Here is a 24,697-nt window from a genome sequence, read left to right on the forward strand (position 1 = left end):
GGGACCCTCCGCCCCTGCCCGCAGCCTCACCGCACCCCAACCTCACCGCACCCCACCTCGCCCCGCAGCCCCCCGCCTCCCTCTCTCCCTCCCTCCCTCCCTCCCTCTCTCTCTCTCGGCGGGGCCCGACGGCCCCGGGCCGGGCAGAGCCCGAGCCAAACAAAGCGCGGCCTGAGCGGGAGCCAGCGCTGAAGCCGCCCGGGCCCTTCCTGCCGCGGCGAGGCCCGGCTCCGGCAGCAGCCCCGCACAGGCCGCGTTCGGCGCCGCGCTTACCCCGATCCCCGGCGGCGGCGGCGGCGTTGTTCCTCTCCTGCTGCTGCTGCACCGGGCGCGGCCTGGACACTCGCCTGGGTCTCCTGTTGGCGGCTCGGACCGAGTTCATTTGCCGACTCGTGTGGGTGGCGGGAGGGGAGGGGGGAAACCTCCGGCACCCGGCGCCTCGTCGGGAGGAAGGAGGGAGCCGCGGGCGGCCGCCTCGCTTCGCCGCAGCGGGCAGTAGGGAAGGGAAGGGAAAGGAAGGGAAGGAGGGGGCTCCGGGCGCGGGTCCCGCCGCTCCCCGGCTCGCTCGGAGGCAGAGGAGCCGCTGGGTCTCCCGAGCGCTGCCTGTGGGGGACGTCGGCTCCGCGCCCCCCTCCCGGCCCCCCCTAAATCCCTCTCTTAAAGGAGCCCCGCGGTCCTGCCCGTCTCAAGCCCGTCGCTGCTCCGTGGCAGGAGGAGCCATTGACACTGCCGGAGACACACACTCGCGGGGAGGCGGCCGATGGCGGCCGCGCTCCGCCAATCGCCGCTTCCCACACAGCGGGCCGACGGCGGCTCGGCCAATCGGCGCGCCGCTTCTATGGTGCGCGGGTTGGGCGAGCGGCGCGGCGCGGGGTGGGGTGGCGGAGCGCGATATAAGGGGCGGGCGGGGGAGGCCGGGCCGGGCGCTGCGCTGCGCTGTGGGCCGGCAGCTATGGCGGCGGTGGAGGATGAGGCCTGGGGAGGCACCGGGGGGAGCCGGGCGATGCCTGGGCCTGGCGGGGCCGTATCGCACCGCAGGGTCCGGCGCCGGGCTGCGGAACGCTCACATCGGGTTCTCTTCGGGCTCACAGGTGGGCGAGCAGCGGGATGAGGAGCTTAGAGGAAGCCCGCTAGTATGAGGGGAGGGAGCCCGAGTTGTGCCTCGTTGTGTGTGTGTGTTGTGTGTGTGTTGTGTGTGTGTGCCCTGCCTTGGTAACACGCGTGTGCTTGGGGCTGCGGTGGGAGTCTGGTTTCCGCAGAGTGTTTGTGCCCTGAGTAGTTCTTAGCAACTTGTTCGTGTGGGGTGTGTGCTTCATGCTCTGTGTACTCTCGTATATCAATATGCTGTTTGTTTTAGTTTGAATGTTTAGGCACTCTGTGAGGTGTCTGTTTTATTCTGTTTGTTGTGTTAGTGGCTTGCAACCAGGAGAGAATGATTGTATCAAACTGTGTTTTCTTGCTTTTCAGAGTTCTGCTAATAAAATGGTGAAATCCAAGCAGTGAGGAGTGCACCTTGTCTTTGCAGAGACTGCTTCTATTGCTGTTAAGGTTGGTCAGTGTGTAGTACTGCTTTAAACTGAGCACTTGAGGCCTCTGGAATGAGCACCTGCTGCGTTAGTTGGTGTAGAACGTAAGCAAATGCTTGTAATTAAAAGTACATTAGGCAGAGGGTTGTTCAAAGCTGATGTGATGATATAGTGCAACCTTAGGAGGTGACTGCTCTCTCAAAACATAAGTCATAATTTAAAGATGTTTATATTTGTGCTTCTAAAGTCAATGATAATTAAAGTTGACTGAAGTGCCTATCAGTTCAAAAACCAAGTGCATAGGTAATGCATATATAAAGGAATATGTTTTTTAGACTTTGTCTTTTGTTGCCATGAAGAAAAAACAGTGGAAGATTGTTCTTCGTGCCTGAGAAAAAGAATTCTTATACCTCTCAAAGGAGGATGAATGACAAGGTTTAGTAAGTGTGAAGTGACCTTCACAGAAAAAGAGAACTGTCACACTATTTGAGGCCACTATGTGCCATAGCAGTTGTCAGTCTAGCAGATGGATGTTGGTTAGAATGTGCAGGTATCAAAGTGCTTTCTGCTTTTAAAAGCAGTTTCACAATGCTGAAAAGAATGATCCATGCTCAGGAATTGTGCCTAACTTGCTGTGACACAGTTAAGGAATTTCACATAGCCTGGGAACTTCTCTAGCATTTCAGTCAATTGACTGTGTTTCTGTTAAGCTGTTCTAGTTGATATCTTTCCTCCTTCAAGATCCAGGAAGTGATTTCTTAGTGACTCAGAGTTACCTGAAATTATTCAGTAGTGTACTTCAAATTCATAGAAATGTCCAAATTCTTGAAAAGATGTTTGAGAGCCAAAATGGATGGAGAGCAATTTTCATCTGAAGCCTCTGATACTAGAAGAAAATTGTTTGGGACTTGACCTAGAGCAAGACTTCTTAGAAGTCAAAGTCTTGATCTTGAAGTACTTTATGCCAAAAAATGATTTAGCTTCAAAGACAGCTTTTGTAATTGACTTCTTAAGCTGTTAACTTGTGTTAAGAACATAATGGTATGAGTGAGTAAAACTTATTGTGAGTTGGGGTGGGCTGGGGGGGGGAATGTTGTAACTATTCAGGAACGGTTCTAATATGAAGTCTTACTGATTTAGCCAAGATTGAGAGCGATCTCTAGAAGGCTACAGTGGTAAGTTCTTTGGGACGATATGGTAAGTATGTAAGACGAACTGTATAAAGTTACTAAATAAATCATTGGTATAAAACTGATGTGTGGAAGTGTTTGTTTGTATCTTACAAAGCATGGGCTATCAAAATAGTGACATTACTCTTCTAATAATCTCTGCTGTGCTTTAAGAGGACAGACATCAGAAAGCCTGGAAATTCTTCAGGACAATCTTAACTAAATTCTTTTTCCTTAATAACAGAATTAAATGTATCCTGTTTATCTATGGTGACAACTGTAATTTCAGTTTTGTAAGTCATTTCTTAAAAACTTACATATGGCAATCTCATGGATTAATTATTGCTGTGAAGCTTCTTGAAGAAACCCCCTTCTGCCGCACAAGGACACATGGTGTGTTCAGTGGTGTATCCAATCTGCACTGAATTTCAAGCATGGATCTTTTCATTATGTACATGAAGAGTTGGCTGCCAAGTGATCAACTTCCTTTCTGCATGCGGAAAGAGATGCCACAGTGTGCTTAATGATGCCAATGGGTTGTTAATTATGAGTAGTTGGAGCTGCTTAACTAATGAGGCAACTTCACAGAAGTAACACAAGTGGTGATGGAAATACTGCTACAGGGTTCCCTATTTATTTGTGAGGCTGATGTGCAGAGAGACAAGTGAGCAATTCTGATTCTGCTGATTTCTGAAGGGAAGAAGACAGGCACCTTGAAGATCTGGTGAAGATAATGGATGATACAGTTAAGTCATTTTCTAAAGTTTCAGTGGAGAATAAAGAAGAAACAAGATGGTGAGATGGTTGACAAATTAGTGTGGGCCAGTGTAAGCTATTGAGTCAGCAAAACCCTGAGGAAATGGCCACAAGTTGTACTAGAGGAGGTTTAGATTAGGCATAAGGAAAAACCTTTTCTCTCCAAGAGTGATCAGGCACTGGAATTGGCTGCCCAGGGAGGTGGTGGAGTTGCTGCCCCTGGCAGTGTTCAAGAGACATCTGGATAAGGAGCTATGAGATACGGTTTAGTGGCTTGTAGTAGCAATGGTAATGGGAGGACAGTTGGACTGGATGGTCTTGTAGGTCCTCTCCAACCTTGTGATTCTATGACCAGGTTAATCTGCAGGAATCACCACTATTTTATTTCCTTTAATGTACCCATTCTTTAGTACCCCTATTTCAGAGAGTGTTGAGAGTGCTTTGAATGTGCAGCAGAATCATCTTAGAATGCGTGAGTGTCCCACCTTTTGGCTTGCCTGGGCCCCACTGAGTGAACAGTAGTTGCCTTGGAGAGTAGGTTGCTCTGAAAGTAATGCCTCTTATTTTCTGGAAGCTATGACAGATACAATTGACCTACTGTTGCCACTGCATCATGCACATCTCAATGTGCTCACATCCACTGTTGGATTTCCTTAAATATTCAAGTGTCAATGAAGGAGTTGTTTTTAAGTGGAAGATTTTGGTGACCCCTTTGTTCCCTATGGACTTCCTTGTCATATGTCATTATGTCAGACAGATGCAACAAGTAATGGGATATTGGTTGGGAGGTTTGACCTCTGCTGCCATCCCACCACCATCCACTTCTTACCCTGTGGACCAAAAGAATAAAACTGGAGGCAGTACTTTTGGAGCACTTGTATAACATACTTTTGCTGCTTAAATACATAAATTTACTTTGAATTTTAGTATTTCTATTCAAGCAGAAAAAGAGCAACAAAGCCATAGAACTAATGGGAAGTTTGACCTTGGGTTTGTTCTAATGAATCAGTTTGGTTCAGTGGCAGTGGTTAGAGTTTAGTAGGTTCTCACTGGAGGTGGTTTATTTTTGTGAAGCTTTTCAGCTTTTCTGTGCTTTGTCCAACAGTTGTCCACAAATGTATTACTGCCAAAAGTGATGGCATGAATTAGGCATGACTGTGAAGTGAGGAGTATTTCTCTTATAAAAATCAGGTAAAGAGACATGATCAGGTTTTTGAGTTGTCTATCTGACTGCAAATGTGTGCATTGCATTTGAGAAATGTATTTGTGTCAGATGAAAACGGAGTTGTGAATTTACAAAAATGGTTTGTCTTGAAACCTCAAATTCTTCCATCAAAACAGAAATCAAGGCTGCCTATTGTTTTTTGCTGTTTGCAGGACTGTTTCACCGGTGCATCAAAAGGCATACAATTATTTGCCATAGTATGAGTTAGCATTGTGCTCTCTCCATGTCTGGGTTTCAGCTCGGTGTTAATAGTGCACTGATGTTTGGTTGCTGCTGAGCAATGGGTGTATGCCTGGGGCTGGGCTGAGCTGCTGCTGTGGTGGGAAGGGGGTGGCTGCCTTGCAGGCTCTGCTGGGCTGCATGAGGGCTGCAGGTTGGACATGCCTGTTATGATCCCTGCTTAGCCTGAGGATGTGAGTATTGATCAAAACAAGTCTAGAATAACATTTTACTGGATGGTGGGCTGTGGTTTACTTCTAAGGGGTTCACAGAAGATAAGTAGAAACAGCCTTTAAATTGTTAATGAAGGCCTAAATCTCTTTAAGGTTTCTCAGAATCAGCACATTAAAAAACACTAAATGCCTGACCTGTTATTAGATGGAAAGCACAGCGTTCTCCATGGCTCTACCTTAATATTTGAGGAAAAAGTAGTATGCTGAGGCCACTGTTGCAGGTTGTTGCAGAAAGTCCATTGCAGAGCCTTCTGCTACATGCAACTCCTGGATCTGAGTGAGAAATACAAGAAATCATGTCTTGGTGTTTGATCAGATGGCTCTGCAAGGGGCCACATGTCTATCCCTCTCCTTACAGATGACATTGAGGCACAAAGGGCTGAAATAACTTGCCCAAAAACATTTTTAGGCTATTATTGGGGCCAGGAATAGAACCTAAGGAACAGGAGTCTTTAGGGCTTTCTCCACAGCATCGCATCACAGCTTTTAGAAGCATGAGCTTCTACCTGTAATTTCTAACTAATTCATAAGTTGTTAACGTATACTTAGTCTAAAAATACTGTTTTGAAGGCTTGGGACTGAGCCACTGGTGACTACTTGAATTTAAACCTAGAGGGTTGTTTCTCATAAGCTTGGATGTAGTGAGCCTTTCAGAAATAGAGGTATCTACAGCTGGTTGGACTTGCAGCTGGATGTGTGGATGCTGTTTTGTTGCAGTTGCTCTGATCTCTGGTTCTGCTAAATCTTCCTGATCTTGCAGTAAATGATTGTTAAAACTCTGTGCATTTGCCTGGAGTCTCTGTCTCCTGCAATCAAACCTGATTTTGGCTGTCCTTAATGGGCTGCCTTGTAGATTGTAGATGGATGTATGTCTGTGCCCAGTGTGTTGTTTGTTGCTGTACCAACTTGGATTCTGCAGAATGAGTCAAAACCTTGGGAAGAAGCGTGTTATTTCTTGTAAGTACACACTGTTGAAACTTGGTTATTTAACATCCTAATTTTGATTCTGCCCTAATAAAGAGTTTTTTGGAAGTTGGAATGATGTCTTGGATTTTGTTTTTTAATAAAAAGTAGCTGTTGAAGAGTCCTGGTGGAATGGTGTTCTGAGTTTCAAAGCATCATCAGCACTCTGCTGGTCATGTTTCAGAACTGAATCTGTGGGTGAGTACAAACATCACCCGCCTCAGGATTTGCTTGGGAGCATTTTCAGGTTTTAGTGGCATTGTAGAACATCCAGAAGATGCTTCTTAAATGGTATTCAGCACCTCTGTGCTAACTCTGAGGTTTATGAAGGAGTGATACCTACTTCAGTCCTGAACACAAGAACTGAAAGTGTCGAAGCAAAGTAGTCTCACCATCAGTGTGTGAATACGGTGGTAAAATGTTGTTGCTTCAGATATTGAAACCAAAGCAGGTGTGTGTATGTGGATTCTATTACTATTATCTGCCTACTTTACCTTGTCTGTAACCTCTTGTTCACTGGTGGGAACAAGTACTTTGTACTAACAGTGATGAATATGAAGAATGTTACTATCTTCCTTTGCTGCCTGATAGACCACTTCTATGGATCTCCTGCTCCAGAACTGCGTGCTTTTCTTCTGGGGTTTTATTTAAATATGGAAGGGTTGTGAAGTGAATTGCAGTGAGCCTGCCAGGAACTGGTTAGAAAAAGTAAATAACTGTGGCACATCATATGTGCGTGTCTTGTCAGTTTGTTCCATCTCTGGGTTGGGCAGCTGGAGGAGTTGGGTCCTTGTCCTTCTAAGCCTCAGATGAATTTCAGTCGTGACTTCTCTTGTGAATGGAGGAAAAGGTCTAGTTAAAATTGCAAGTGATTTATGGAAGATATTTCCCCAGAAAGGGTTTTTTAATATCCTGAGGAGTATTTTGCAGTTAGGGTTTAATTTGCTGTTGCCATTAAAAAGCAAGCCTGCTTTTCACAGGTGTTGTTTTGCTGCCCCTACTGTCTTTTACTAGTGCTTATGCAACAGCATGGTTAAGCAGATCAAAGATGTAATTTAGCTGAAAAATAATCTAGCTAGAAGTGCAGCTAGTTTTCATGTATGCGTATAACTGTTAGTGCAGGGATGTGGCAGGAAGGCGTGATTCCTGTATGGTGGGAAGTTGGGGTTGCACACAGTTGCTGTGATCCTGGAATTGCACTCCATTAGCCCCTTCCTGAACTTTTGGGTGAAAGCCATGTTTCACTAGGTCTGTTTTTGTGGGATGCTCTCAGATGTGGCTGCTCTGCTGTAGCATCTCTTTGGGCTGCTGATTCACTGTATTGTGTTTCTTGGCTAATGAATCTGTTTCAGCAAGTGGAAGCACGTACTTAAAGATAACCAGCTTACAGTCACTCAAAGTATGTGGGCTTAATGACTTTAAGCAGTTTGTTTCCATTTGTTGCCAGGTGGTGGTGATGTTGGTTGTTTCCTTCTTCTGCTGAGGGTAAGTGGTAATAATATTGGAAAGGGACGTCAGTGTCTCTGGATGACTCTAACCAGTGCCATGTGGTTTTGCTAGTTACCTCTATGGTGAGGAAATACGTGCTCCTGTTTATACTCTTACTCACATGTAAGTATTCCTGTGCCTCAGCAGGGTGAGCTGATCAAAAGGTGGTATTTTGCAACAGACAACACTGACAAAATATAATCACTTTTCAAGGTAATGTGCTTGAGGTATCTCTTTCTGAATCCTTGGTCATCAAGGTCCATAATCCTTTGTTATGCAGAAGACAAAATCAGGAATTCACCCAAGTTAACCAGAAAAGGATAACTGGCACTGTGTATGGAAAGGCCTGTTCTCTCCTTCAGTTGCCTATGACTAATGTCTTGGGTTCTCATCAGTTTTCTGCTGACAAGCAGAGATGGGGAAGAGATCATCCATTCAGAACATGTGTTTAAATGAGATCAATAGCACTGCAAAATCCTCTCTGCTGACTACTGATTATAAGTGTCAGTGTGATCTGGGCCTTGAAGAAATTTATATGATATAGGTGACAGCATAGTCACTGTAAGGACAGCTTCCAAAACAGTTACATCTGAAGATCTAAATTTGTTTAATCAATTCTGACTTTCCTTCACTTGTCTGTGTCCAGTACTACAAAACCAGATTTGCTGAGGCACTGAAAACCTTATGTCTTCTCATAGCTCAGCATTTGTTTCTGTTCTTCTTCACAGCAAAGCAGAAGAGGAAAGTGGAAAACTGAGGTTCTCATGCATTTTGAAGTCTCATTTGGCTGAGATGAGAAGGGAAACTTGAATAAGACAATGTTAGTCAAACATTCTAAAGACTTTTCCAATTAGGAATTGTATAAGAGGAAACTGTGTGCTGTTTGTGTGTACAAGTTGTTGTCAGTCACTGTAAGCACATGATGCAGATGTTGTTCTAGAAGTTCATAATGTTTGTTTTGTAATCTCCATTTCTTAATGGCTGATCTTTGTCTTTTTTCATCAAACTGATGATCTTATTTCAGTTTGTGATTAAGTGGATGACTTTGTCTTGTAATATTGCTTGGCAAAAACAGGTATATTTTGATATAAGTTCGGTTTTAGATTTACATCTATAGGTAGCATTGCTTCTTTTGAGAGTGTGCATTTTATTTTTTCCCCAGTGATATGTGATGCAGAAAACAAATGAGAATGAGAAAAAGCATCAAATCAAATGTTCTTTATATTATATAATTCTTTTTCAATGTGATGTGAGTTGCAATGGCTGGTTTTTTTGGGCAGCACTGGACTGTGGAATATGCAGAGCAGTTTTGCGTAGCTCTGGAGATGTTTGGGTGGATACTGAAGGTCTGAAGGTCTAGCCGTCATGACTGTGTAGCTTCCACAGCCTGTGTGAGTGTCTTGACAGCTGACTATGTTCAGTTGCAAGACAGTGTGTTGGTCTATGTGTATATGCCTTCAGTGTTTCAAAACTCAGCCTGTGAGGTGTGGGAGAAAGAAGCTAGCAGTCACATTTATGAGTCAAATTCTTTGGAGGTGTGCAAGAGTAGTTGGTGAAGGGACGTAAATTGTCCTGTGCATCGTTCATACTGTGAGATAAAAGGGAAAAATATCCTCTGCACATGCAGAGAAAAAATATTTCTATTATAGTTAGTGAGCAGTTCTAATTGGACTGTCAAATATAAATTTGTCTAAAATTCACCCTGATTCAGTATTAAAGCTGGCAATTATCTCAGAAGGAAAAAAAGCACAACCAAAAAAAAACCCCCACCAAAGTAATAAAGTCCAGACAGTAAACTTTTCTTTCATGAATATGGGTCTTCTTGTGGCTTTCTTCTTCCAAACAGTATAAAGATGGGATTCATATTGTGGTTTGGAAGAGAGCATGTTTTAAACCAGAGGAGGAAGTCAGTGGATGACCTTTAGAGCTTAGGGAAGAAGGTTGTTCTGTCTTGAAGGGGCTTTCTTCCAGCCAGGGAGTAATCAGCTGCTGGACCATGCTGCAGTCTTCCCATAGGTGTGGTGTAGTGACATGCCTGGAGAGGTATTTGCTACCCTTGATTATAGTTAGTCATGCTAAGTGACCTGTGCTCTAATCTCCCAGAATTGCAAGGCAGCCAAAGTGACTGATACTGTTACTTCCCATGCTCCTGCAAGGTAGATTAGAATCTGCTGCTCCTGAATTTAATTAGCTAACAGCATCTTTAAAATACTTTTCTAGAGTTTGGATTGTAATCATCTTTAAGGCTTGAACCTTACTAAATGAAGCAAAAACAATCTCTTCTCCCTTAGTATTAAAAAATTGTTCTACATTTTAAAGTTTAATATCAGGATAAGTGGGTGCAAGTAACCCTTTCATCCTCCAACTGCTCTCACTTTACATATGTGCCTCTGCATAGACTGTAGCTCCATCTGAACTAATTTGTGTTTGGCTACTGACTAAAAAGCATATAAAGAGATAGTCCAGGGTAAGTACATTGGGTTGCTATCAAGCATGATATGACAGATGTCATATCTAAAAATAATGGTAGAGAAAACAAAGCTCTTAATTAATTGCTTTCCTTTTCTGGAATACAAGTAAAACAGTTTTGACATTATTCAACTCAGGTCATCAAATTCATATAATTATACACCAGTGTAACGCATACATCTTAGAAGAATGAAAAGTACAGGAAGATGAGTGTGAATGTAGATTTACTCATCTTTTATAAAATGCTTTCTTGAGGTGCTGACATTTTCAGTACATTGATTGTTCATAATGAATACTCTTGCATAAAATATTTCAAAGGTAATTTTCTGAGGCCAGAAAATGACTAAAAAGTTATTCACTAAAGAACAGTCAATAATCTGTGTCTGGAAGCAGATTTATGGGATGTGAAATAAATTGATGTAACAGAGGTTGCTTATACAAAAGAATTACCTGCCCTTTTACAGATTCCATGTCCTAAAGCAGAAGCCTCAGAAGTGATGTGGGCCAATTCAGAGGCAGTCATTCTGTACTGTGTAGTCATGGGCCATTGAGGGAAAAGAAGAAAATGGCTTTGGGCAAAGTCTCCCTACTTGTAGCAGAAGTCCAAGAGGTACTTATCTCTGCAGGTAAAATGCAAAGTTTTATTGCTATATACTTCAGGATGGATTATACTAGTCAATGGAGATACAGTGTGTTTCAAGAATATACTTAAAAATAAGTAAAATAAATTAGTTGATCTCTCAGACTGCTTCCAGGCAGCAGTTTTTAACCAATTTGTCATATGTTTCTTGGCTTTTACAGCTTCACATAAAAGGTTTTCCTGGTCCATAAAGGAAATTAATGTGAAATCAATAACGGCATTTAAAAATTCACCAAACATTTGCCATCCAGAGAAAGTCTCTTTCAGAGTGCTACTAATGATACAGCGGGGTGGGAAGAACACACACAGCATTAATGCTAAAGGCAGACAAAAGGGAAAGCATCACAGATGGAAAATACAGTGAGGAATGATGCTTTTGGGAGCCACCAGGAGCAAGGGAGATCTGCCTGTACCCTGTGGGGTCAACTTGCAGAAGTCCTTTCCTTGAGACTGTAGCCTAGATGCTGCACTGACTTTGAGCTAAAGGGTGCGAGTGGCATGAACAACAAAGAGAAACTCACTTGATGGTGAAAATACCAACAGAAACACAGTAAGATGCGCAGTAGATAAAGCTTTTCCGTAAGCTTTAGAGTCAGAAAATTGTTTTGCTTTCTGGGTGAAAATCCCAACTTGCATAGAAGTGCTCAACTCCAGAAGCTGAGGCTTCAACCAGCAGATAGGGGGTTCGTGATAAAGCTGGCAGTATTGCGCTGCTCTGAGCACTTTCAGAGACATATGCTGCTTTTCCTGCTCCTGGAAGAAATCCCACAGATGTCTCATGATTATTCACTTGAGTCATGGTTGCAGAACTGAGTTCTTGGTGGTTTGGATTCCCAGATACACTACATACTTACGGCGTTGAAAGTGCAAATTCTACTCTGTTATGTGCCTGTTTTAAAAGAGGATTGTTTTACCCGTGACAAATAGTTTGAATTTAGACTACATTTCCTCCATAATTATAACAATATTTGCTCAAAATGAGACGTCTCCAAGGACAAAGACACAAAAAATATGAAACTAAATGGGACATGGCATGCTTTGATCCCCGGTTTGTATTCCCGTTGTCTCTTACCGGTGGCATTACCGTGATATTAGTCACTAGGTGGTGCTATACCACATGGTCTTCTGCATCCCTGCTCTCTGGGTGCGAGTGGCCTGGGCTCTATGTTTTCAGCTGGCGTTTGTTTTGGATAGAGAGGATGGGAGTTAGACTGTAGGCTCTCACAGCCCTTAGGACTGGAGTGAATTTTTAGGGTAAAACTACCCTGGGGAGTTTGGATATTATTTTTTTTTACTGAGATGCCAGAAATGAGGGATTGCCTGTGTGCCATTTATGACCATCTCTGCATCCAGATTAATGTGCTCTGTAACAACTTGCTGGTGCTAAGCCTGTACTTACAAACAGTTTAACTCTGCAAGCTCTATTAAGATGGAAGGCTTTAATGTCTGATGCATCAACACGATAATAGCTTTTTTCCCATGTGTACTCCTACTGTTAGCTGAATTTATTATATGTATTTGTATACATTGTACCATTAACAGATGTTAGACAACCAGAGGAAATTCAATCTGAGTTCTCACTTCTTACATTTGTTTTGTCTTTTCAAAGTGATGTTCCAGGTTCATTCTGTCACTTTTTGGTGGGGTTGTTGTGTTTGTTTTATGAGAAAGGGAAAACAAATGCTATCCAGAGCAGTTCTTTCCAGGGTTGAAAATCTTAGATATGCCCTAGTAAGAGAGATTCAAAGATGTACTGAGTACTAAGGAGAGTCTGAAAACAGGAAACATTTCTCCATGCTTTCTCAAAGTTTTCCACAAGACTTCTGGAACATTTGAATGATCTGACTGCAAGTCAGTTCGGTTTTCAGGCAGAGTTGTTTTCTTTTTCCTTGCTTGTAGTATTTTTACGAGAAGTGAGGACAAGATCAGACAGATGGAAAGGAAAAAAAAGTGCGAAGGAATTGCAACATCAAAATCTTCTTGGTTTGAAAAGTGCAAACATCAGTTGTGTAGCTTCCACACCTACACTTCAGGAAGTTTTCAAAAATGCCTTTTATTCCTTTTTAACATGCTGTACTTATTCAGAGAGGGTTGAGAATGAATAATATCAATAAGGCCATTTAAGTGTTTTCATATGGAATCTATCTTCAGCCGCATACCAAAAAAACATCTTTGTTATTTTTTCATTGAGACTCCAGTCTTGGAATGGCTTTTCATTTATCGGTGCCTTTTGAGTCTGCTGTTGTGTTTTGGGTCAGATCCTTTCTGCTCACTCCTTTTACCCTGTCACAGCCTCTCGCACACTCACCATGGGACAAAGCTTGTAGTTATTTTCCACCTACATGAGAAGTATTTCCCCTCTCAGGGATGCACAGTGGAAGCCAAGCCGGGTTAAGGCTGAGAAGGTTTCTTGTGGTGTATTATATTTAATACTGAAACCTACAATTTGAGAATTAACTTGTTAGCAATTCAAAGGCCTTTGTTGGTTATTCAGTTTAGTCAGGTGAAATGGCTTGGTTGCTTGGGGTGGATGGTTTGGTGTTTTTTTTTTTGCATAACTAGTGCTGGCATTTGTCTCTGTTGCTGTCTTTTCTTAACCTTGTGATGGTGTTCTCAGTAAGATTCGTTCTTTAATAGTAATTTAGTAATGTTAAAATACCACTTCCAAGGAAAAACCAAAAAAGTTCCAGTATCTGCTTTTAAGAATTCTGATGACTTGAATTTGGGAAAATAAATTCCCCTTGAAATTGTGTCACTTCTTTAGTTGCTTCAGATTCAGGATGTTATAACATCTAGATTCTTTGAACTATGTGCATTTTAACTTGTCCTGGGGTGTCCAGGTTTATTTGCATGTATTTGACATGAAAGAAATAGTTGAAATTATCTTGAAAAATAGCACACCTTGCTATTCTCCCCTGATTTGCTATTGCAGAGTTTGTAACCTCTGGTAGCACACGGGATTTGGATTCAGATTCTTGCTCAAAGTCCCACTTCACCATCTCACAGTGACCCCATTCCAGTTATCGCACCTCAGTTATCAGACCTGCAGCTGAACAGATCTTGTGTGCTGCTGTTGAAAGTGCCTTGTGATCCATTCGAATGGAGTTCCTTTTATCTGGTATGCTCTTGTGTTTCTCACTAGGCATTCATGGCCTTCAGCTGGAGCTGGAGGAGCCACCAGTTGTTTGCCTATGTCAGATAACTAGATATAACAGGAGATATCTGGGGGCAGATAGGTCACATGCACCATCTTATGAAGCATAACATACATTGGGTCTGATGACTGTCGAGATCTCCAGGCCCTAATGCACTACCAGTAATTGTAACTACGAGTAACAAAAGTAGCTAGTCATAATAGTGTGGAAAGGGAAATAGCTTGGCATTATTAATGTCAGGTTTAAAGAGCAGAATCTCCATTTGTGTCATTGCCTGTCATCCTCTGGGGAGCTATAAGCTTCTCCCTGAGCAGGCATCTAGTTTCTGCCCTTACCCTACATAACCTCACTGTTTTCAAAATGGTGTTGTTAGAGCAGATTGGCATGAAATCAAGGGATTCTGTCCTAGGGATTTAAAATGTCTTTACTTATTTTTGCATGCATGTGGCATCAGAAGGATCACATAGAAACTTAGCCATACCATCCTTTTTTCCCAAGAATCTCAAATTCTGGAAATTTCTGCTTGTGTCACCAGTCTTTTTGCCTATGCTGCTTTCCATTATGCAGAGAGGCAAGCTTCATAACATCCTTCAGGATACCTAATACTCTTCTTGCTCCATCTCGTTCAGGCAGAAGGGATAATTGCATAGTAAATTGGATTGGCCCTCTTCACATTCTCAAGATTGGTGTTAGTTTCATATTCTTCTCTGGTGTTGCTGTAGATTACCATAACTTGGAATTAGACTAATGTATATGACTAAGGTTCAGGTTTTTTATGCACATTTCTCTTTCTGCAATGCTTTTCTTTCTTTCTGTTTCATTGAGAGTACCTATTATGACATAGCTAGTCTGGATGAACTGAATTAGCGATTTAGGCTATCCTTCCATTTTTGTCTTCTCATGCATTTTCAAATTCACTTTGTACTTTAAAATTTCTGCCTTTAAAAAAAAAAAAAAAAGAAGAAAAATTCCATCCAATATGGAACTGCTTAGATTTATTTGGCAGGTTTTCAGTATATCTGTCAGTGCTGTGTGTCCTCTAGAAATGTCTCTCTGAAATCCATTAGGGTACCTCCAAAAGGAAAATAGAGTCAATATGGCTTGCAAACTTTTTTAAGCATGTAGCTTATTCTCCTTTACAAAGTACAGCCAGTTGCTTTGCATTATTTCTCATAAACCAAATAAATGATTGTTTTGGAGTAGTTAAGCATTTGAAGGGTATACAGTGACAAAACGCAAGACAAGAAAGTTCTCTGAGATCAACTAGTGCAGAACAGTTATTTTGCATTTTTTGCTGATCTTTTTCCATCCAGCTTCCTGTATTTTCCATTCACTTTTTTTCTAATATGTGTGTGAGAACTGTTTCCAGTGAACAAGGTTGAGCATTTATCCAAGGAAGCAGCCTTTGGTAAATCAAATAGGAACATATAGGTAGACTACAAATTAGAGGCACAGGCTGAACATATCTATGTTTGTTAAGGGCTGTATATATTCAGTCCTGCAGATGCAGTGTTGCAACAGGGATGTGACATATTGCTTATCTAGGGAGATGTGCCAACAATTATGAATACACAACAATTCTACTGAAAGAAAATCGGGCCAATTTAAATCTGTTCTAAAGTTTTTAACTAGCTTAAAACTCAGTCTCTCTGTTCTAGGAAGGAGTGTTTGAGAGACCGAAGGCATTTGAATCATAGAACATCCTGGGTTGAAAAGAACCACAACAATCATCCAGTTTCAACCCCCTGCTATGTGCAGGGTCACCAACCACCAGACCAGGCTGCCCAGAGCCACATCCAGCCTGGCCCTGACTGTCTCCAAGGATGGGGCATCCACAGCCTCCTTGGGCAACCTGTTCCAGTGTGTCACCATCCTCTGTGTGGAAAACTTCTTCCTAATATCTAACCAAAACCTGTCTCAGCTTAAAACCATTCCCCCTTCTCCCGTCCTATTTGGGTACAAACATTTGGATGTAATTCTGAACCATTTGGAATTCACTCTGATTTCCAGCTAAATTTCAGAGCAAGTTGCTAGGCAATACAATCTGTGTAAACTGAAACAAACAAGGAGAATTCTACTGGTTTCACACTGGACTACAAGGTATCAGTCAGTTCATATACTACAGTCTCTGAGCATCTGAGTGTGCTACTGTACAACAGGTGAATATATACTTCATTGCGCTGTTTTTTTTCTGATTGTGTTTATGAAATACTTATTTAGTTCTGTGCTGGTTTGCATGTCTAGGAAATATAAAATCCACGTAATAAGCTGATAAAAAGCAGAACATTTTTCACAATCAATCTGCCAGATTTCATATTTTTGACTCATTTACTCTGATGTATATCTATTTGTCTGGGGAAAAACTCAGGATTTATAATGTATCAAGAGAACAAAAAATCCCAATCCCTGCCACATCGAGGAGTAAACCAATTTTCAAATAAAAGGATCATTTCCAAACATATCTTCATTCATGTTTTTAGACTAATCTACTCATGTTTTATATACTTTTAATATTATATTCACTGTGATAGTATTTGAGCATCGTTTCCTGCTACCTGTAGGTTCAAAGAAATACTCTTCTATTTGGCCAGTAGATATTCATGAGCAAATGGGAGTCAAGCAGACATAAGCCCAAATGGCATCTTCAACACTTGAGAGCATTTGCTCAGGATGTGTAAAGTTCTCATGCTTGAGTGTTGCTGAAAGATAAATGAGGAACAAAATTCACATGCCATTTTAGCTCCCCTGAAGCTGTAGTGGAAACTTCTAGCTGATGATACAGGCTATCATAGGAATACTGAGAGGGGTCAGGGAGGGAAAAGGGCAAAATTAAAGGTTTATATGAAATCTATGGGAAGTTCCATTGTTCATAGGATTATTTTTTGGGGCATTGTATGCTGTTTGCATAGTAGTGCTGCCATGAATGTATCCTGCCTTTCTGACAGGCTGTGTAGGTCTGTGGGGGGGAAAAAAGAGACCCTATCTAGTCATTTGGTTTATACTGCACATGAAATAAAGATGAGGTTGGTCTAACTAATGATTGGTAGTCCTGGACTTAGAAGCAATATAATATTCTTATTTCTTTCTTAATCCTCTTCTTTCAGGTGTGTAGTTTGGGGCTTCTCCAGTTATCTCTCCTTTCTTTCCATGCAATACCTCAGAGGCCACAATCCCTCTTGTCCTATTTCCAGGTTATAAGTGGGCAGTTGGAGCAGAAAGTAAGTATAAGATGGTTCTGAAGCTTTTATCTTTGTTTCTATATCCTGTAATATCTTTAAAGTACACACTGTCTTTCTTGCCACCAGAAACAAGAACTTATTTAAATGTCAAACATGGTCCTAATGAATCCCACAAGATAATCATAGCTGCAGCTGCCTAAGTTAGTTTCTATAAATAGCTCTATATGATCTTTAAGTTTTTAAGCACAAAATCCAGAGTCTGCTCCTCATCTCACACATCTGTTTGAAAACAAGGATGTTAATTTAGTAGTTAAGTCTTCTAAGTGCTTTGCCATGGGGTCACATTTTGATACTGAACCCTGAGCTCTTCAAATATGCCAGATGAAACAATCTGGGTAATTTTGAAGAGTGAGGCACTCCTGAGTATTCAATACTTGAAATAATGAAATCGTTGAAACTAATACTTAGAAATGTCTTGAAGTAACATTAATTATCATTCAGCAAAGGTTGGTGCCTATAGAATGGTGGTTACTAAATAATCTTACGCTTTTCTAACTTCATTCAACAAAGTTTGCCTCTTAAAAGTTAACTTCTTTTCTCTAAGGAAGCATTGGGTTCATTACTCTGAGGGTGACAGACCACTAGAACTGCCCAGAGAGGCTGTGGAGTCTCCTTCTAGGGCGATATTCAAGACCCATCCAAACACCTACCTGCATGACCTGCTGTAGGGAGCTGCCTTAGCAGGGGGTTGGACTCTATGATCTCCAAAGGTCCCATCCAACCCCTGCAATTCTGCAATACAGCATTTTCTCAGCGCTATATCCTTTTAAAGCCTCCCTTAGAAAGAGGAGCAAATGGCAGTAAATACAAGTGTTGTTGCCTTGTCTTCTGACATTTCCTTTCTCCATCTATCTCTAGCAGATATTTATCCTTCCGTTTTTAAAAGAAAAGTCTGAAGGTATTCTGAATTTGAATCCCTTCATATGTACATGTGTACCAGCCCCAAAATGAGGCTGCGCAGCCAATGTGCAAGGTAGTTCCCTCATGCAGGAATCTTAGCCCAACATCTCTGTTTCCCAAGTGATAACTCTTATACCAAAATCAACTTAACGAGAGCTAAAGCAGACAGCCAATTTTCAGGCTGTTCACATTGCCTCCTCTTCTCAGTCTGCCAAGGCAAGAAGACCTTGCATAACCCAAAGATGGAACAGCAGTACAGCAGGTCTCTATAGGAGATGAAAACCTACTTGCACTCTACAAAGGCAACATTAGAAGATTTCATAGTGATGCTACATTGTGATATTTCCTGGAATGATTTGCCTCCTTCTGTTAACAGAAATGGTAACTGCAGAGCTTTGCTTTTGGTTAGCATTTCTGCACCTGAATTCTTATCCAAATAATTTGAGACTGCAAAGCAAGGATAGGATTTAGCTTTCTCCTAGTACCTGTTTCCATATATCTTTAAATAGTTTTCAAGTTTTTGATGTGCTTACTAATAGGCTTGTTCTCAGTAACTTTAATTCCCAACCTGATTAGTTCCACGAGTGTGGGCTTTTTTTATTTCAGGAACTTCATTTTTCTTCCATCAGTTATTATAGCTTCATGCTGACATTCTGTAGGGCTTCCCCCAGGGGTATTGTGTTTCATGTGGTTTTCTCAGAAGAAGAAATATTTTTAGTACCTCAGAACTGTCTTTCCATAGTTCTGCTACACCTTTTTCCTTCAGTTGTTTTGGATTTGAAAGTAAGATGCCACTAGTAACACAAGAAGGCTGCAGTCAACGCCAGCCTGTTCTCAGTGCTGCCTACAGACTGATGCAAATTGGCATATTTAAAGCCTAGGCAGACAGCAGCTGTGTAATCCAGTGGCATTTCCTTCTAAAATGTTCTGCACAGAAGAGGAGCTTGAAAGGAACATGAAATGAAGTAACAGCTTAGAGATAATTCCAGTTCCAAAATAGGAGGCAACACTATGCTAGGCAGCAAATCTTTTTGCCTGTATCTGCAGAAAGAGTAAGATACTCCTGACATGCTAGCTCTGTTTCTGCCATTGGGTAGGTGCCCACAGACCTGCTTCTTTTGTCACCTCTCTGACCACACTGCAATGCCCTCCAGCCTATGCTCACAGTTTTCTTTCCCATGGAAACCAGAATGCTTTTGAAGAAGAGTGGAAGGGATGCTGTGTACCTTATTTCAAACTGCATGGCTTTAGGAGATGAGCAGAAAGCAGTGCCAGCAAGATACAGCCCTTTTTTTGACCTTGCTAGGTTTCGGTTAGCCAGACAGCATCTGATTTGATAAACAAGCTGAAAAAACCTCCAAGCATCTGATCCAAGCAGAAAAGTTCCCACAAAACCGGAGGGAAACAGAGACTTAAAACTAGCAGGTGCAAAAGCACAGACAGTTACATAGCTTGGAGCCTCCCATCACAACCTGTCCTCAGCTGTGGAGCAGACACAGTGAATCACACTCCCTCAAAAGCAGAACACTGCTGTCTGGTGTGTTTTCCTTCAGGACACTTCTTGCAGTGTGCAGGAGCTCCTCCACACATGTGAGATATTAAGCAGGGGAGGCAGGAAACCAGCAAAGCTGTGTTGGATGGAGCCTTGGGTAGACTAATCTAGTGAGGTGTCCCTGCTCGTTGCAGGGGATTGGAACTAAATGGTCTTTAAGGTCCTCACTAATCCAAACCATTCTGTGATTCTGTGGTGCCTGCACCCTAAAAATAGGATGATTTCTGTGTGAATTTATTACTGAAATCACAGTGGTTTGGGAACTTTTCTTGGACTGCTGTCTGTGGGCTGCTGTAGCAGGAATGCTGAGTCAAGGCCTGAAGCAGTGATTGAACACCTGGTGGGAAGGCAGGGCCAACCCCGGGAAGCTCAGGTGTATGCAGCACATCTGAGTGATCAGGAGGAGTAGAGCCAGGTTCTACCCCTTCCCAGACCTCACTAAGGGTTGGCAGTGGAGGTGAGGCTGTTTTGTATGAGATCCCTGTGTGCCTGAGGTCTTTTGAATATAAGCAGCTTTTTCTCCTTTATTTTTGTGCCTGTTGCATTTGAGGAAACCCTTGCTTGCTGCAGCCTGGGACCTTGCTACTCTGCTGCGTTTTCCATTGCATTACAGTTGCCTGACCTAAGTTGCCTGCTTTTCAGTGTGTTGAGCTGGCCACCAAGGCTCAACTCCTTCCCTGCAAGGCCAGAAGGGAACTGTCCCCACCGTTGCTCCCTCAGCAGAATGTCTTTCTGGCTGGGCTGAAGTGAGGAGCCCTGCTGTGCCTGACACCTGGTAGTGATATTTGAGGAGTCCCACCTAGGAGGGTATATAGTAATCTGATAGATGATAGATGAAGATATAGTAATCTGAAGGGCAGCTCTCAAGGGATGAGGTTTCCCTGTACAGCAAAATGTGATTTAATGTTGAGCTGCCTCAAAATAAAAGGCTGGAGAGGAATCTTCTTTCCCACCTCTGTTTTTATCACACTGACACTCTTCTCTTTACCAGTATCTTTGGGCTTTCGTTTCCTCCAACAGATACAGTCTGTTCTGCTTCTGGAAAACCTGAGGAAAGGAACTGCAAATGGAAGATATGTCCCCTCATTTCTTTCTCTTCTTCCCCCACACTCTTTCTTAAAAAGAAATGCTTTGAGCATTTGTTTCCTTTTGTTTAAACCCAGGTTGCTTTTCTTAATGCTTTCTCTAGCAATTTTGGCTACGCTTTTTGTTCAAAAAGAAGTAAACCACTTCATATTCAAAAGCCACAAATTGCTGCTTCCATTTTGTCAGGAAGACTGGTCTCTGTCCAGGTTGAGAAATAACACTCAAATCTGCCAAGTTTTGTCAAACGTTACCTTCCTTTAACAAGCAATATTGACGCTTTTAGTATTAAAGAGAAAGAAGCCATTTGAATGGTTTATAGGAGAGGGAAGGGTCTGTGTTTTCTTGGGCGCAGACATAGAGGAGGAAGAACTCGGAAAGACACAATAAAAAGGAAACCAGAGAAATTCCTGACTGAAGGCCAGTTTTAGTCTATAATTGTTATTGGATTCTGCCAGTCTTAGTCATGTAGTGCAATCCCTATTGATTTCTGAAGGTTCCTCGCAGAGTAAGCTAATGTTTAACTTAAGTATTACAGGATCTTGTCTTTCAGAAATGAGAGCCAGGAACATTTACCAGTTCAGCTGCCTTATTCCTGACTGATCAGCCTGCTTGATTCAGGGTTCCTTAACAGAGTTCTTTTTCAAGTGCAAGTGTTGAGGAATAGTATGATAATTACATTTGTATTCATTCTAACAGGATGTGTTCCAACTCCCCCTTTGTCATGTCCTACAGAGAGTTATCTGGTAAAAGAATGACAAGCCTTTGTGAAAGGATTGCAAATTCTGCCAGATTTTGGTGCTCCTATATACTCACATTTCAGGATGCATAGCAGTGCAAGATCAGACCGTGTGAAAGAAAACAGTACATACCCTTTTAAATCAGGGTTATTTTTTAAGCTTATGTGATGCAAGACCCTAGCTGCATTACAGGGCAGCTAGCTCACTTGACTTCAGCCTTTGCCTCCTAGTGCACCCCAATGTGCAGAAAAAACAAACATTGATTTGGGTTGTGCTATGATGCTATGCATCTCAATAACACTCCGGAGTGATTGGCGCTGAGCCTGTACCCTAGGGATAGAACTAGTCTCTGCCAAGAGGCAGTGCTGGAGAGGGGGCTACAGCTGTGGTCTGAAGAGACCTGGACAGTCTGTTGATGTTTTCTTTCCCTGTGTCTTGCAGCGCTTGAAGCTGCTAATTGTTCGCATTTTCTTCTGTTCATTAACGTATTTTCTCCTTTAAAATATGTATTTTGTCTTCCTGAAATGCTGATCACAAGGAGGTGCTTTGGGTGGGAAAGCTTTTCCAAAGACATTACGCATGCCAGGCAGTCACTCTGAATGGTTATTTCCAGGTAGATCCCTCAGGGTTTTTGAGGTTACATGTAGTCTGATGTGCCAGCTGCACAGTCTACCTCTTCAACATTTAAATATTAACATAAATGCATATTAAAGAACTGTGCATTAGCTCTTTAGCTGAAATAAGAGCGGGTATTCTAGCAGAGGCAAGCAAATAATGTTGATTTACACTGGCTTGAGGATTTGGCCTGTTATTTCTTCTCTATACTCTTGTTAGCAGAGCTACATGCTATGCAGTTAAGGTTTTTCCTAGAAAATGAGCAAGTAATTGTGTGTTTAGGCTGACTAGTGGTAACGCTGGGGAATCTTTTGCAGAAACTCACACAGAGCTACTTATTTGACCCAGCCATATGTCCTGGGCCTACCTATCCAGTACATCTTCCTTCTCTCAGCAGCCTCATCTAAACAGATTTAGAAGAGCAGCTCAGGTGACCACAGGTACCCATGTGTCTGACTAGTGTGGCCTTGGAAAGAGGCCCTGGAGCAGCTGTCTGTGCTTCTGGGGCAGCATCCATGGGCATCTCTCACACCCAGCCTGCCTACAAAGGTGTAGTACAGAAGTAAGTCCAGTGCTTTCTGAAAAGCTCTGCTGTTGCTGCTCAGATGCAAAGTAATAGCAGTGCATGTGAAATAATGCTGATTTTATGGTACAATCTGAGCATGGTTTTCTCAGGCGTTATTTCCTCTCTACTAATTATGCTGTGGGTACATCTGTGGGTATTTATATGTTGAGATAAAAATACTGGTGGTGCTCATCTCCCCCTTTGCTGCTGCTGCTGCTCCCAGTCAATGCTTGTGGCCAACATGCCTGCATACACACAGAGGTATGCACACAGTACCTAGTCCTGCCTCTTAATTGTTTTTATCCCAGTTCCTGCTCTTCTGCTTTGTGCTGATGAATGGGAAATTGTAGTAGTGTTGTGTCATTTCACTGGCTTCTCAAACGTAGGAATTATGGTAAAGTTGAGAACAAGCGAGATTGGATTCATAGTTCCACCTCCTTCCCTAATTAGCCAACCGCAGTATCTGCGGAGACAAAGAGGGAGTGAGATTTCACCACGGCAGGAGTGGGGGAGGTTCTTTTTTGTCTGTTCTTTCTTGTCCGTCTGTTCTCACTGAGACTGAACCCTTTCATGGTGTGTGCTTTATTTACAACTTCTCTGACTACGCTACGTCAAAGGTTTCCCTGACCTTGGCTTCATGATTATGCAGCAGAGCATTATAAATTATCTTGTCACCAGAATCTCCATTTAGGCAAGTATAATCACTTTCTTGTAAGAACCCAGGCTGGGTATACAGAAACAAAAAGTCTACTGCATAATAATGAGAGCAATGTGCTACTTGGGAAGAAAAAAAACCCTCTGCCATATGGGAAACTACCACAAAGGGTGCTTGGAACCTGAATGCCATTAATTTGTGCAAAGTGCTTAGCAATCTTTGCAAAAGGTGGTAAAGTGTAAAACGTTAATTTAAGCTATACTGGGAAATGCAGCATAACCTGGCTTTTATTGAATAGAGCACCGAGTGTCTGCGCCTTGCTGCAGTGACACTTGGCAGCGCTGCACTCACTGCTTGGCAGTGCTTCTGCAGGCTCCATATTGCAGGGAGCGTTCTTCACCCTACTGGCTCTGTGATCCATGTGACTCACAGTCTACTTCTACAGCCACGGTAATAAAGCGTTTAGTGCTAGTTCCTTGTGATGCATCAGGGGAGTGAGAAGGAGCAATTGTATTCTACTTGATGCTAGAAAATCACATTATGTAGATTAGGAGTCAAATGGCTGTGTGTCTGCAGGTGCATATGTGCACACAGATGCATACTGATTCCTTTGAGGATATATATCTTTCCATGGCGCTGTGAACTGCAGGAGATGTGGAAGGGATTGGCTATGATAGCGATGATTGTGTCCAGCGAGCTAGAATCAATTTAAGAGGCAGCATGTTTGCTAATGCTACAGCTGCTTTCGTGTTTGTTTCACTTCAGCTTAGAACTGTACTTTCCCTTTCTGTATCTCAGGCTGATGGAAAATGTCCCTCCCATAAAATGACTCTTCAGTTTGTCTCCAAACTAGCTCATGAGCATTTTCCATTTCTTTCTCCACAACCTTGAATGTAAAATCTTGAGCTTATGTATATATATATGCACACACAACATATATATAGCATACAAGGGAATCACAGTATCTGGTTCTTACTCCAAAGATTTCATAATTAGTCTTTAAGCCCAGTACATTCTCCTCTCCCTCTCCATAGTAACAGAGGAACCGTTATTTTGGTTTATTCGTTAGGAATGTAGTTAGTATTCAGTGAATAAAATCGGAAAGCGGTATTTCACATAGAATAATTATGAGTATGTATTTACTTGAATAAGCTGTTGATTTTGCATGAATTCTGCACGCTGTTTCTTAGACAAATATGCTAATGATTGATGTGTGAAAATTTACTTTATTTTGGGCTTGTCAGACTAACTAACACAGTGCTCCAAATCCAGAAAATGATTTCTTTGTGCCTGTAGGGCTGTAACAATTATGGGAATATTCCAGGGAAGCTTACTGCTAATACATCGAACTCTTCTCATACGGATTTGGTGACACTGCAGCGATGTTTTCCAACAATTTTGATTTTGGAGTTGTCTTTTGGCATTGGTATTCAATGAAGTTCTCGTAGCTGTATTGTAGCTATATCAGAATACCTGTTTATTTAGCATCCTTTCATGTGGTGTCC

General features: G+C 42.1%; 1 protein-coding gene and 1 long non-coding RNA gene across 5 annotated transcripts in view; one reads left to right on the forward strand and one right to left on the reverse strand.

The window, feature by feature from the left end:
* The window catches only part of FBXO11 (F-box protein 11), a 60,698-nt gene extending 59,903 nt beyond the window's left edge, over positions 1–795 (reverse strand). Inside the window, exon 1 of the mRNA XM_015856901.1 lies at positions 274–795. Within this exon, the coding sequence (XP_015712387.1) occupies positions 274–382 (109 nt within the window). The 5' untranslated portion in view covers positions 383–795. The remainder of the gene's footprint in view (positions 1–273) is intronic.
* A 121-nt stretch (positions 796–916) lies between these two features.
* Positions 917–24,697, forward strand: part of LOC107310868 — a 31,985-nt gene continuing 8,204 nt past the window's right edge. For 3 of the 4 annotated variants that reach the window (XR_004306618.1, XR_004306617.1, XR_004306616.1), the window contains exons 1-3: positions 917–1,091; positions 1,468–1,548; positions 16,948–17,061. This is a non-coding gene — a long non-coding RNA (uncharacterized LOC107310868). The remainder of the gene's footprint in view (positions 1,092–1,467; positions 1,549–16,947; positions 17,062–24,697) is intronic. The other variant, XR_001553785.2, reaches the window with a different exon arrangement.

This window comes from Coturnix japonica, chromosome 3, assembly GCF_001577835.2.
Source record: "Coturnix japonica isolate 7356 chromosome 3, Coturnix japonica 2.1, whole genome shotgun sequence".
Classification (NCBI taxonomy): domain Eukaryota; kingdom Metazoa; phylum Chordata; class Aves; order Galliformes; family Phasianidae; genus Coturnix; species Coturnix japonica.